Here is a 14,209-nt window from a genome sequence, read left to right as displayed (position 1 = left end):
CTTACCTGTGTTAGTTTTTAAAAACATTCTCAGCATCAACTTAGGAGTAGAGACTGCTTTACATGAAGAAGGAGACACTGAACATTTTGGTGGCACTGAAAATTTTGCCGAGTCTTTATATCAGGTGTGTCTTCTGAGAAGCATAAAAGGATAGGAATAAAATGGAACACTGATGTCCATGTAGAGACTTGAGAAACTGGACATCAAATTTGTCAAAATCAGACTCTACTCCAGAGCACATAGCTAACTGAGAGCCTTGTACAGTGTTTCTTATTTTAGTGTGGGATGGAGAGGGTGGGATGAATTGAGAGAGTAGCAAGGAAAGATATACTTTACTATACGTAAAACAGACAGCCAGTGGGAATTTGCCGTGTGACACAGGGAGCTCAACCCAGTGCTCTGTGACCACCTACAGTGGTGTGGAAGATGGCAGGGAGGCTTAAGAGGGAGGGGACATATGTATACCTGTAGCTGATTCATGATGGTGTACGGCAGAAATCAGCACAATATTGTAATTACCTTCCAATTAAAAAAATGTTACAAACCACTTACCAAAAATGGTAAGTTGTACTTACGAATGCATGTTGACAGAAAAGAGCCATCTCTCTTAGAGGGAAGCAGGCGGGTGCTGAAACATTCCATAAAAGGAGCCAGAATGAGTAGTGGCAGGATACTGACGACATTCATGACTGAAAGTGGCAGAAGCGATCCACCCAGATTAAGGTTGGAATTCACAGTCTGCAGATAATATCCTGAAGGAATCTGCTTTTCAACAGGGAAAGCGCCATGCATTAAGACAATGGTTTAAGACTTCCCTGGTGGTCCAGTGGTTAAGCTTCCAATGCAGAGTGTGTGTGTGGGTTTGGTCTCTGGTTGGGGAACTAGGATCCCAGGTGCCCCATGTTAAGGCCAAAATACATGACTAAATAAATAAAATGATTTTAAAAAAGAAAACAAAAGGACAGTGGTTTAACTTTAGAGGAAGAGGCCTGTGGCAGATGCCTTGTCCTTTGCCTGTACTCTGTGACAGATAAGCTGGACATTCCCCATGTCTTCAAAGTCATGATTATGAGCTCACAAAGGTCAGTAGGAGCTCTGTTTAGTCTATTGACAATGCTACTGATTCTTTATGATGACTCTTTTGTCATCTAGTCTTTCTTCTTAATTTTCCTTGGAAAAGTAACAGAGACCCTAATTTTGTGCTTCAGTTGACACATGAGAAATCAAGTAACAAATATTGCATATCAGCAAGTAAAGTTTTTGTTTTTCCCAACAATAAAGCAAAAGCCAGCAGAAAGTATTAAGACTTTCTTTTCACTCATAAACAATAGATCATGGCTAGTATATCCTTTAAATAGCATTGAGTTTGGTAGCAAAATAAGTAAGAATGATTTTTCCCTAAGAAGAGGGGCCCAGTGTAGAAACCCATTACTTGATGTAGGCTATATTTATAGGCTCCCTGGATTGGTCTCATTTTTAATATGTCAAGTAAAATGAGAAAAAAAAGAGAGAAAACAGACTTGTGTCTATACTCTCCTTTTAAACTAATTGTGAAGCACTAGAGGACCAAAAAGGGAATTCCATGAAAAAAACTGCACAATAAAGTAGAAGAAATTAATAACAAACATACAAAAAACCCTACAACGAAAAATACCTCTGCCCCACTGCAAACCCTCAACATAGTGTCAGAATTTCATTTTTAAAATAAATCCTGATACTAACTAAAAAACTCTGACATTAACTTGGAGTCTCTTCATGTGCTCCAAACCTTTTGTTAGGTTATAACTGTTAGGTCAGAACTAAAGCACAGTGTCACAGGAAAGGTGTATCTTCTCACTTTTATAGTTCATGAACTTTGTTGCAATAATCACATCTTTGTCATTATCATTAGCAACGCAGAGTATTTCTTTAATTCCCAGTGGCACACAAAGCTACTAACTGGCTTGGTGAGAAAGTCAACCCAAGTTTTGTCCTTAAGGAATGGATTCTCCATATTTTTTTTTCTTACAGTGTGTGAACTTCATCAGGATTCCTGCTTTACCCCCATCCTGGTAGAGCAACCTGGCTAAGACATCCAGATGATAACTTTGTGTTTGAAACCTTCACTATCTCCTTCTCTAATTATCAGTTGTGCAACTTGAGAAGCATAAGGAGAAGCAGAGTCATAAGTCAGTACAGTTGCTAACAAGCCCACCAATTATAAAATGAGCCTTTTGCTCTGTTAACTGCCTCCATCCAGGGATGGACTACATTTTCACCGAGATTTTTTTTTTTTTTAATCTATATAAAATATGTCCTGGTGATAATTTATCTTCCGATCTTGAATTTGACCCTTGGGATAGTAAACAGAATTGTTATAGTTGGGTAAAGACAGCAGGAGACAAGGGAACATTAGCTAGTTCTGCCCTAGTTCCATCAAAATATTAGGTTCCTTCCTTAATCAGAGGAAAATGAATGATTTTTTTTTAAGAAAAAGTGCTGGCAGCAGACCTCCTCTAAGACTAAGAGGCTCACAGCACAACTTGGAAGTTTCTGTTACTGATTTCAAACAAGAATTATTGTTAATAGGAATAAAGTTATTATCAGCATGAATCACAGACACAGAAACCTGTTAACTTAATAATGTGGCAAATGTGTGATTAATCTTTAGTGAAGCAATACTCATATATTGCCTAATCTAAGAAAAGGCTCCGATGTCTTGAAAGCTTGAAATCATTTCTGCTTCTGCCTCAAGTTCTGAAATCATCTCCTTTTAAAATTTTAAATACTCTTATTTCATACAAGCCTCTGAGTATTCAGGAATAATTGCTGTCAATAGAGATTCATTTTCACCTCTGAATGGCCAGTAATGTCAAATGGCAACATCATCGGCCTTAATATCAACATATTTTAAATGTATGTCTTGGAACTGAAGGTCAATAATTGCTACTAAATTTAAAATATGGCATGCTATGATGTTTTATTCTTGGTGCTTTGATCTCCTTTATACTGGTGATTATTTCATCTGGAGGCAAAAATCTAACACCAGCCTATCCCAGTGGAAGTTTCATCTGCCTCCCTTGAGAAGTATATTTTAACCGTTTTCTCTGGAGTTTCTGGTATATGATTTTGGAACCTGTATAGTCTGTACAGGGTTTTGTTTTTTTAAAATTAATTTTTGGCTGCACCGCTTGGCATACAGGCTCTTAGTTCCTTGACCAGGGATCAAACCCATGACTCCTGCAGTTGAAGCACAGAGTGTTAACCACTGGACTGCCCAGGGAGTTCATTGTAGAGGGATTTTTAAAAATATAATTTTATCTATTTATCTATTATATTTTTGGCTGCTCTGGGTCTTCTTTTCTCTAGTTGCCATGAGCAGGAGCTACTCTCTAATTGCGGTGCTCGGGCTTCTCATTGCAGTGGCTTCTCTTGCTGTGGAGCATGGGCTCTAAGGCACCCAGGCTTCAGTAGTTGAGGCCTGTGGGCTTAGTAGCTGTGGCTCCCAGGCTCTAGAGAATAGGCTCAATAGTTGTGGTGCATGGGCTTAGCTGTCCTGAGGCATGTGGGATCTTCCCTGATTAGAGGTCAAATCCATGTCTCCTGCATTGGCAGGCAGATTCTTTACCACTGAACCATCAGGAAAGCCCTGTATAAGGGTTTTTAACCCAGATGCAAAAGAGGCATAGTTGGTAACAGCAAAGTGTGGGCACTGATACCTGCCCTGGGTTGGGACAGCCACGCTGCCATATTGCTAGTAGGGCAATCGAGAGCAAATTGCAAGTCACTTAATGTCTCTGAGACTCAGATTTAGGATAACAAAATCAACCCCGAGGCATGTTGTGGGAGTTGACTTAAAGACACTGTGAAGTCATCCGCATATAGGTGGTCAATGATATTAGTGTTTGTTCTTTGCAACAGAGTAGGCATCTAGATTGGTGATATGCTTAAAAATTAGTTTATTAAAGTTTATTATAATTTATGTCAAAATTTAAAATATATGACACTTTGCAGAGAAGGGCTGGATTTAGTCAAAAGAAATAGTAGGAGTCACTACATTATGAGAGTAAGAATCAAGAATTTGTGCTATTTGCACAGAAGGTTCAAGGCTATCCATGGGTCAATCAGCAATTTTGTACTCATGATTAATTTTTTCATCCTAAGATTTTTTATAATATTAATGCTCATATATAGAGGTGGTATTTTTGCATTTTTGCACCATCTATTATTGTGGAGTCAAGAGAGAGGTTGAATCTACTAAATCAGCCTAGTTTTCATGCATTGTTTAGAACAAGGGTCAGCAAACTTTTCTGTAAAAAGCCAGATAGACAATATTTCCATGTGTGGATTCTGTTGCAACTACTCAACTCTGCTGTTTGCATGCATAAACAGACATACTATTACAAACAAACATAAGATTGTGTTCCAATAAAACTGTATTTATGAATGCTGAATTTTTTTTTTCTTTTAAAGAAGAGGCTTTTATTCTAGTTGCTGGCAGGATTCTTCTAACCAAAGAGAAATCCTATGCTTATTCTTTTCTGACAATTGTACTTTCTTTTTTTTTTTTTAATCGAAGTGGAGTTGATTTATAACATTGTGCTACTTTCAGGTATACAGCAAAGTGATTCAATATATATACACTCAATATATGGAGGCTCTCTGATAGTTCAGTTGGTAAAGAATCTGCCTGCAATGCAGAAGACCTCAGTTCGATTCCTGGGTCAGGAAGATATGCTGGAGAAGGGATAGGTTACCCACTCCAGTATTCTTGGGCTTCTCTTTTAGCTCAGCAGGTAAAGAATCTGCCTGTAATATTGGGGATCTGGGTTCGATCCCTGGGTTGGGAAGATCCCGTGGAGAAGGGAAAGGCTACCCACTCCAGTATTCTGGCCTGGAGAATTCCATGGACTGTATAGTCCATGAGGTTGCAAAGAGTCAGACATGACTGAGCGACTTTCACTTCACTTCATACTCTCTCTCTCTATATATATATATATATATATATAAGATTGGCCGAAGTTCATTCAGGTTTTCCCATAAGATGTTATAAAAACCCAAATGAACTTTTTGGCAGGCCCAACACTTGTTCAGATTCTTTATCCTTATAGGGTTATTACAAAATACTGAATGTAGTTCCTTGTGTTAGATAAGGCCTTGTTGGTTATCTTTAGTACTGCATGCATGTTAAGTCACTTCAGTGGTGTCCGACTCTGTGTGACCCTAGGGACTGTACCCTGCCTGGCTCCTCTGCCCATGGGATTTCCCAGGTAGGAATACTTGAGTGGGTTGCTATGCTCTCCTGTAGGGAATCTTCCCGAGCCAGGGATTGAACCCGTGTCTCTTACATCTCTTGCACTGGCAGGCAGGTTCTTTACCACTAGCTCCACCCAGTGGAGTGTATATGTGAATCCCAAGCTCCTAATTTATCCTTCCTGCCCTTTCCCTTTGGTAATCATAAATTTGTTGTTTGTTTTCTATGGACAGCTCATTTTGAATTTCATACAATTTATAATTATAATTGTGCACCCAATTATAATGTGCTTCAAAATATTATTCTTTATTTTAAAAATCATATGAAAATGCAAAAACCTTCTTACCTTACAGGATATGTGAAAAAGGCAGTGGGCTGGATTTGGTTTGCAGGTAGTAATTTACTGACCCCTGGTTTAGAGGAGCAAGCGTTGTACTAAGAGTCAGAAGATAAGATTCTGCCTTTTCTTTCACTGCTATTTACTGTTTGACCTACTTACCCCAAATCACTTAATTTTTTTCAAGCCTTAGTTTCCTCTTTAATAAATGAAGGAAGTGAGTAAGTTAATCTCTAAGATTTTTTCCTAGATCTATAGATCATAGAATCTACTATTGTATGATTTAACTCACTCATTAGCCATCTAATTGAAAGTGAAAAGTGAAGTTGCTCAGTCGTTTCCGACTCTTAGCGACCCCATGGTCTGCAGCCTACCGGGCTCCTCCATCCATGGGATTTTCCAGGCAAGAGTACTGGAGTGGGGTGCCATTGCCTTCTCCAATCCTAAGTTAGATGTTAGCAATGAAGTGTTTCAAATTTCTTCAAAGATTTTTATAATCATCTATATTTCTTCATAACTGATTCACCCAATTTAGCTACTTGTTAATACCAATTTTTAAAGGCTTGGTCAAGGAGGAAAGCAAAGTTAATTTATCTCCACTTTTGTTGCTCAGATGCTCAGTCATATCTGACTGTTTGTGACCCCACGGACTATAGCCCACCAGGCTCCTCTGTCCATGGGATTCTCCAGGCAAGAATACTGGGGTGGGAGGCCATGTCTTTCTCCAGGGGAACTTCCTGACCCAGGGATCGAACTCTTTATCTCCCACATTGGCAGGTGAATTCTTTGCCACTAGCACCACCTGTGGCAATGGCACCCCACTCCAATACTCTTGCCTGGAAAATCCCATGGATGGAGAAGCCTGGTGGGCTGCAGTCCATGGGGTCGCTAAGAGTCAGACATGACAGAAGAGACTTAGCAGCAGCAGCAGCAGCACCTGAGAAGCCCATAATGGCCCAAAGATCTCATATTTTTCTGAGTTATTCACAGGCCTTGGAAATTCTGTAAAGTATTGTCTGCCATGTAAGCACCTACTGACAGACACTTGCAGTTCCACAGGAAAAATGCCATACTCGGATCCTCCTCTGGAATGCTTATACCTGACTCCACTTAGTCCTTAAAAGCTAGAGCCTGTAATGATTAGAAGCATTTATATGTTAACATCCTAACGAAGTATATGGGAAGCACTTGTTGGGGTGAAAAGAAATGTCTACTTGTAACGTTATCATGCAATCATTTTACTGTTTCTGTGGGTAGTATTAGTTATCTTTCCTCACCTGCATAATGCATATTTTGTAGAGGAGCTGAAAAATAAAGAGTGACAGAAGAAACATTGTGTGTCTTCCACAAGGAGCTCACTGTAGCGACCACCATTTCTTTCCTTGGCATGGTCCAACCAGCTTGTCACACCTCTACCAAGCTGGTAATACTGCAGAAATAATGTTTTCAGTGCATTAACAAACACCCTGAATGTTGTCAGGAGGGAGCAACCTGCAAATAATTGGAAATATTATGTATTTAGTAAAGGAATATTTTTCAGTTTTCCAAAATATCTATCAGAAAGATAACAATGGTAAGGATGAAGGGCAGTAAAGTGAAAAGATTTTAGCACCCAAGGGGCTGAATTCAAAGGAACAAGCTTCTGAGGAGGGTTCTGGCATCCTGGTGACCAGCCCAAGGTGGTGCCTGACAGCTGATGTAAAAAATGAAAAAGATAAGATCAACGGGAGCATATTAAAAAGGGAAGAAAGGTGACAAAATATAGTACCAAAGTAAAAGATTTCAGAATCTCTCAGAAGCCTCTAACTTTAACACATTAATGAATGAGACAACCTGAACTTTCTTTTACAGCCTTAACACAAAGAACTGGTACTATTTTTTTTTAAATATAAATTGCCATATAAATAATCCTCACTTTCCTTGTCAGGTAGAAGGTGGTTTCTTATTTTGACATGTAGATGAAGGGAAATATATTCTCTGCTTTGACTTTATCCTTGAATTTCAGACATAAGGTTAAACTTTGAACTCTTCAAATGACTTTATATATGTTGATAGTGTCACCAAAAGTTCAGAGTAGATTAGCTGGCTTTTGACTTTTCCAGTAGTTTCCTCTGGGTTTATATGGCTGTCATTTAGCGTCAGAAGCATTTTATTGCTTTAGGTATTTGCAATCACTTAACTGTTAGTGATTTGCAATCTCATTGTTGCTTCTTTTATCATCTTTCAAATTTCACCTTTTCACTGACTCCATTAGGACTTTCTGATCCAATGACAGATAAGAGATCCTGGTTTAGTTAGCAGTTCAGAGGTGCCATCATGATTGTTACAATGTTTCACAGCACTCCCTTGGACCAGACAAACACTGCCTCAAGTTACAAAGACACCAAACCATGGTTTCAGGATAAACAGTGAAATAAATAGGAAAGTGCTTGAGTTTCTCCAAAGAAGGCTGCTTTAGAAACTCAGAGTATATAGTTTGATCATCATTTTAAATATGTTCAAGTTTCCCATAGTAAAATTCTAGATGAAATGCATTGCAACCAAGTTCATTTAAATGCCACAGTGTTGGTTTTCAGATTTAAATAGAGAATATTAATGTCTTTTTATGGTTATAGAGTGATGATCTTGATTGGATCTGGTCTTTTCTTTAAGAGTTGTAATAGACCTATTATGTCAGTCTTTGATTAACTGAGGAAGCTGGGGGCCTGGTAATTGAATATGGAGCCTTTCACCTCTAAGTCACTGAATCAAATCCAGCCCAAATTGGTAGTGACCAAGAATGATTACAGCAGAGGCTCTTTGGTGGCCTCTGTTAAGTGTGCTGAGGTCAAGTGGAAGTATGTCGGGATAATTGCTGACAGGAGATAGGCTCATATCTACTGTCACTCTTGCCTCGTAGTCACTGTGGCCAGACTTGGATGAAAGGCCCCCAGAACTGAGAAATCCAAAGGAGACAGACGTCTCTGTGAGTGGCCAAGGATTGTGTCTCTTAACAACGAAATAATTGGGGCATCTCTTTACTATTGGAGGAAGAACTGCTCTATTAGGAAACTTTCTCAGCTATTTCAATTAGTTTACTTAAGGTTTTGGTAAGATAAGAACTGAAACTGTCTTGATGAACAGTCTAGAGACTGAATTTGAACAGGTCTGGGCTTGGAGGCTTAACTTCTTGACATTTCCTTCTGATCCTGCTTCAGTTGCTCATCAACCTGTTCTCTGCTCAACTCTTGTGAAACAGTACCGAGTAGTCAGAAGGGTCATTACTGGCATTGATCCAACTTACTCTGTGCTTTCAAATAGGCTTTATTATTAAATGATAACTATTTGAAGGATAAAAGATTATTTCCAGAGGTATTTTCCCTAATTTTCTCCCTATGTTTTAAATTCAGGACTTTATTGAATATAATGTTTTAAACTATTTCTTCTTCACATAAACAAATCACTATGTCTCAAGGAAAATTGGGATCTGCTTTTATGTGTGATAAATTGATATCTCCAATCTTATTAAATAATTAATATTGCTATTTTATTATTTCTAAAGAAAGGGAGTTTGAATTAGTGCTTCTGAAATTAGCTGTGTTAAAAGATAAAAGATTTTTTTTTAAAATTTCTCAACTATAATAGTCAACACATTTGTGAAGTATGATAAAATGAAATACCTAAGAAATAACGTAAAAACAAAGATACAAAATATAAAACCTGATCATCTAATTATTAAATTCAACAGATATATGATGTAACTTTCCATAATACTTCTATGTGTTTTCTCCCAGTGACTTTATTTTCTTTGTTACACACTAGTAACAATTTATGAGAAGCAATGCTTGATGGACCAAGTTTTGAGTAGCCTACCTTGAATACACACTTTGAAAAATGAATTTATTTGAACAAGTAAAATTGTGTCTGATATGGTGATATGAAACAATAAAAACGAAATGATTAAGAACAAGAAATGATTAAGAACAAGAAATGATTAAGAACAAGAAATGATTAAGTATGAAGGTCTAAAATTAAGACCTTAGACCTTTTAGATTAAGGTCTAAAATTTTAGCTAGCCCTTCAAGTGTGCATAAGTGGTGCCAAGCAAATGTGAATGCCAACATTCATTCATTCATATAACATATTTATTACATACCTACAATGTGCCAGTAACATTTGTGGTCCTTAAGAATATAGTAGTGAAGAAGATCTATAGGTCCCTGAGAAGACACTAAACAAGCTGGGAACTATTAGGTGAGTTCAATGATGAAAACAAAGTGAAGTGATAAGATTGAGGCTGTAGAAGTAAGGTGTGCATGTCTGTGCTCAGTCATGTCTGACTCTTCGTGATCCCATGGACTATAGCCCGCCAGGCTCTTCCATTCATGGCGTTTCCCAGGCAAGAATACTGGAGTGATTTGCCATTTCCTATTCCAGGAGATCTTCTTGACCCAAGTCAAACCTTTATCTCCAGTGTCTCTTCCATTGACAGGCGGATTCTATACCACTGCTTTTCTGGGAAGCCTGGGGTAGGGTGTAGACAACATCTAAAGAGTTGAAATTTGAATTGAGAATTGAATAGTTTGGAACTAGGCAAAATGACCCAGAGGAAGCGTATACCAAGCAAGTCATGAAGTAGAAATTAGCTGGGAGAGGCTCAGAAACAGTAAAGGTCAATGAAGCTGTAGCTTAGAATGTTGGAAGGAAATAGGTCTAAGAGTTGGTCAGGGTCAGACTTTACAGGCCAAAGTAAGGGACCTGGAGTTTATTCTTCATGTTATGAGAAACTATTAAGAAATTTTACACAGAGTAGACATAAGATATGATGTACATTTTAAAAAAGTTACTCAGGAACTCTGGTAGTTGCGTGCATAATGGATTTTAAGGAACAAGAGACAGAGATGGAAGACAGTTAACAGATAGTGATGACTTGACCAGAGAGCAAGAAGAGAAGTGAACAGAATGGGATGTGTTTACATGTCAATGCCAAATCCCTAACTATCCCCCTCCCCAATCCTTCCTCTCTGGGCTTGTTAGTCTGTTTCAGTTTTATAAATAAGTTCATTTGTATCTTTCTTTGGATTCATATCAGTGATATCATTATGATATTTGTTTTTCTCTTCTGATTTATTTCACTCAGTATATACTGACAATCACTAAGTCTATCCATGCTGCCATAAATGGCATTATTTCATTCTTCTTAATGGCTGAGTTTTCATCACATATAATGTACACACTGCTATATTTAAAATGGATAGCCAACAAAGACCTACTGTATAGCACAGGAAACTCTACTCAATATTGCATAACTACCTAAATGGGAAAAGAATTTGAAAAAGAATAGATACATGTACAACTAAATCACTTCACTGTACATCTGTAACACAACATTGTTAAGCACCTATCACCTAATCACCTATACTTCAATATAAAATAAAAACTTAAAAAAAGAATGAGATGTGTTGTTGAAGAATCAACAGGATATTTTGACATGGGGAGAGGTTGAAGAAATTAGAAGATTTGAGGATGCTACTTCTGCTCCGCTTACATGAAGATGGAAAAGACAAGCACATTTGCAGTTGGATGAATTAAGAGTTGAGGTTTGGTCAGCTTAAATTTGAGATGACCCCTAGATAACCAAACGAAAATGGTGACTAGGAAGTCAGAAATGTGAGTTTCAAGATGAGGAGAGGAGTTAAATGAAATGGAGTGTTTGGTGTGGGTCACTTAAGGAAAGAGGGTGAAGAAAGAGTGGGGTCCTGGAATAAATTCCAGGGCTCTGTTCCAATACTTTGGCCATCTGATGGAAAGAGCTGCCTCAAGACCCTGATGCTGGGAAAGACTGAGGGCAGGAGGAGAAGGGGACGACAGAGGATGAGATGGTTGGATGGCATAAATGGACATAAGTTTGAGCAAACTTTGCGAGATAGTAAAGGACAGGGAAACCTGGAATGCTGCAGTCCATGGGGTTGCAAAGAGTTGGACACGACTGAGTGACCGAACAACAACAACTCCATTAGGAGAGTATTAGAATGAGAAAAGGTGGCCAAGGAGAAAGAGTGGACAATGAACTAGATGGACTGTTAGTCAGAGGAAAGAGGAAGTAATAAACCTAACTGATAAGGTGGATTGCGAGGGAGCCAGTAAGGAGGCAGGAAAAGGAGCTATGGTGTCATCTGTCTATGCAGAGGGAGCATCCATTATCCATTCGAACTATCCCTGAGTGTCAGGAGGGAAGTGCCACTGAAAACATCTGTATCTAAACATCATACCACATTCTTGGATTAATCTATTAGGCTTAATAGGAAACTCAAGCCTTCTGTACAAATAATATTGTGTGTCGTGTAGACTCAGCCTTTTAAAAAATCCATTGTCATTATAATCCTCAAATTGCTTTTCTACACCAGGAGCAGAAATGGGAAGTGGAAAAAAAAAACCTGAAATGAAAATGCAACTGAGACTTCAAGCTCCAGTTTAAACGTGCATGGCAAACACACCAGGTGTGCACATTTTAAAATAAAACAGATGAGCTATTTTAAATGCTTCTTGCCAAACTTAAAAGATTGTAACCATTACTATTTAAAAAAAAAAAAACTTTAGAAAGCAATTTTTTAATTCTTTGTACCTTTAAGTCCTTGGCTCTGATGGTCTGCTCCTCTGACCTTGATCTAATCATGAATATCTATGCTACTTAATTATAATAAAAAATCCTACATTGCACTCTAGATGGTAGATGCACTTCTTTTCCTTCTTCTTTGGTCACCTGCCAGTTTTCAAAATTACAGCAGTGGGAAGAAATGCAAATGAAGACTGTGCTTGACAGCTAAACGTAATGGAATGCATGGTCCACATTTGAAAAGTTACCTTAAAATAAAAGGTAGCATATAAAAAATCATTTCTTTAAGGTCACCTATGGCTTTGAATTACAGCTTGGAGGAAGTTCCAATTTAGTCATCAGAGAGGAAGAAGCCAAAATAAGGATGATATACTTTTCTAGAGGGAAGACAGAGTTTTACTTCACCATTGTTGGGTGACTGCATAACTTTGAAAAAGCAAACGAAACAAAGCAAAACAACTCCAAAATATTCACTTAATAGACTATTGTGTAAAGTAAACTGCTGGTGAACATTTTGTAATTTTACCTGCAGCTAATACAATTTTTTCTTGTAACTTTCCAAAGAAAGTTTACCTTATCACATGTTAAAATATGTAACATATGAACTACAGTAGTCTGACAGTAAACAGAGCTGATCAAATAGATTTGTATTACATGAAGAATTATAGTTCTTTATTCAGATGAATATATACTTTCTTTTTTTTATTTTTATTTTTTTATTGGAGGCTAATTATTTTACAATATTATATTGGTTGGTTTTGCCATACATTGACATGAATCCGCACCAGGTGTACATGATTTCCCCTTCCTGAACCCCCCTCCCACCTCCCTCCTCCCTTTATCCTCCCTCTGGGTCATCCCCGCACACCAGCCCCAAGCATCCTGTAACATGCACCGACCCTGAACTGGTGATTCGTTTCACATATGACAGTTTACATGTTTCAATGCCATTCTCCCAAATCATCCCACCCTCACCCTCTCCCACAGAGGCCCAAAGACTGTTCTATACATCTGTGTCTCTTTTGCTGTCTCGTATACAGGGTTATCATTTGCATCTTTCTAAATTCCATATATATGCGTTAGTATGCTGTATTGGTGTTTTTCTTTCTGGCTTACTTCACTCTGTATAATAGGCTCCAGTTTCATCCACCTCATTAGAACTGATTCAAATGCATTCTTTTTAATGGCTGAGTAATACTCCATTGTGTATATGTACCAAAGCTTTCTTATCCATTCATCTGCAGATGGACATCTAGGTTGCTTCCATGTCCTGGCTATTATAAACAGTGCTGCAATGAACATTGGAGTACATGTGTCTCTTTCAATTCTGGTTTCCTTGGTGTGTATGCCCAGGAGTGCGATTGCTGGATCATATGGCAGTTCTATTTCCAGTTTTTTGAGGAATCTCCACACTGTTCTCCATAGTGGCTGTACTAGTTTGCATTCCCACCAACAGTGTAAGAGGGTTCCCTTCTCTCCACACCCTCTCCAGCATTTATTGCATGTAGACTTTTGGATAGTAGCCATTCTGACTGGTGTGAAATGGTATCTCATTGTGATTTTGATTTGCATTTCTCTGATTATGAGGGATGTTGAGCATTTTTTCATGTGTTTGTTAGCCACCTTTATGTCTTCTTTGGAGAAATGTCTGTTTAGTTCTTTGGCCCATTTTTTGATTGGGTCATTTATTTTTCTGGAATTGAGCTGCAAGAGCTGCTTGTATATTTTGGAGATTAATCCTTTATCAGTTGCTTAATTTGCTATTATTTTCTCCCATTCTGAAGGCTGTCTTTTCACCTTACTTATAGTTTCCTTTGCTGTGCAGAAGCTTTTGATTTTAATTAGGTCCCATTTGTTTATTTTTGCTTTTATTTCCAATATTCTGGGAGGTGGGTCTTGGAGGATCCAGGTGTGATTTATGTCAGAGAGTGTTTTGCCTACGTTCTCCTCTAGGAGTTTTATAGAATCTGGTCTTACATTTAGCTCTCTAATCCATTAATATATACTTTCAAACAGGAGATCAGGAAGCAAATGGTTGGATGCT

The 14,209-nt window shown here is 38.1% G+C and overlaps 1 protein-coding gene across 1 annotated transcript in view; it reads right to left on the bottom strand.

The window, feature by feature from the left end:
• Positions 1-14,209, bottom strand: part of SLC15A5 (solute carrier family 15 member 5) — a 108,809-nt gene that overhangs the window by 76,706 nt on the left and 17,894 nt on the right. Inside the window, 3 exon segments of the mRNA XM_055395243.2 lie at positions 576-762; positions 6,848-6,906; positions 6,909-7,061. Coding sequence (XP_055251218.2) covers positions 576-762; positions 6,848-6,906; positions 6,909-7,061 — 399 coding nt within the window.

The sequence above is a fragment of the Moschus berezovskii genome, chromosome 6 (assembly GCF_049115385.1).
Source record: "Moschus berezovskii isolate FMDL1 chromosome 6, NW_MosBer_1.0, whole genome shotgun sequence".
In the NCBI taxonomy this organism is placed as follows: domain Eukaryota; kingdom Metazoa; phylum Chordata; class Mammalia; order Artiodactyla; family Moschidae; genus Moschus; species Moschus berezovskii.
This window is presented reverse-complemented; position numbering and strand designations above follow the sequence as displayed.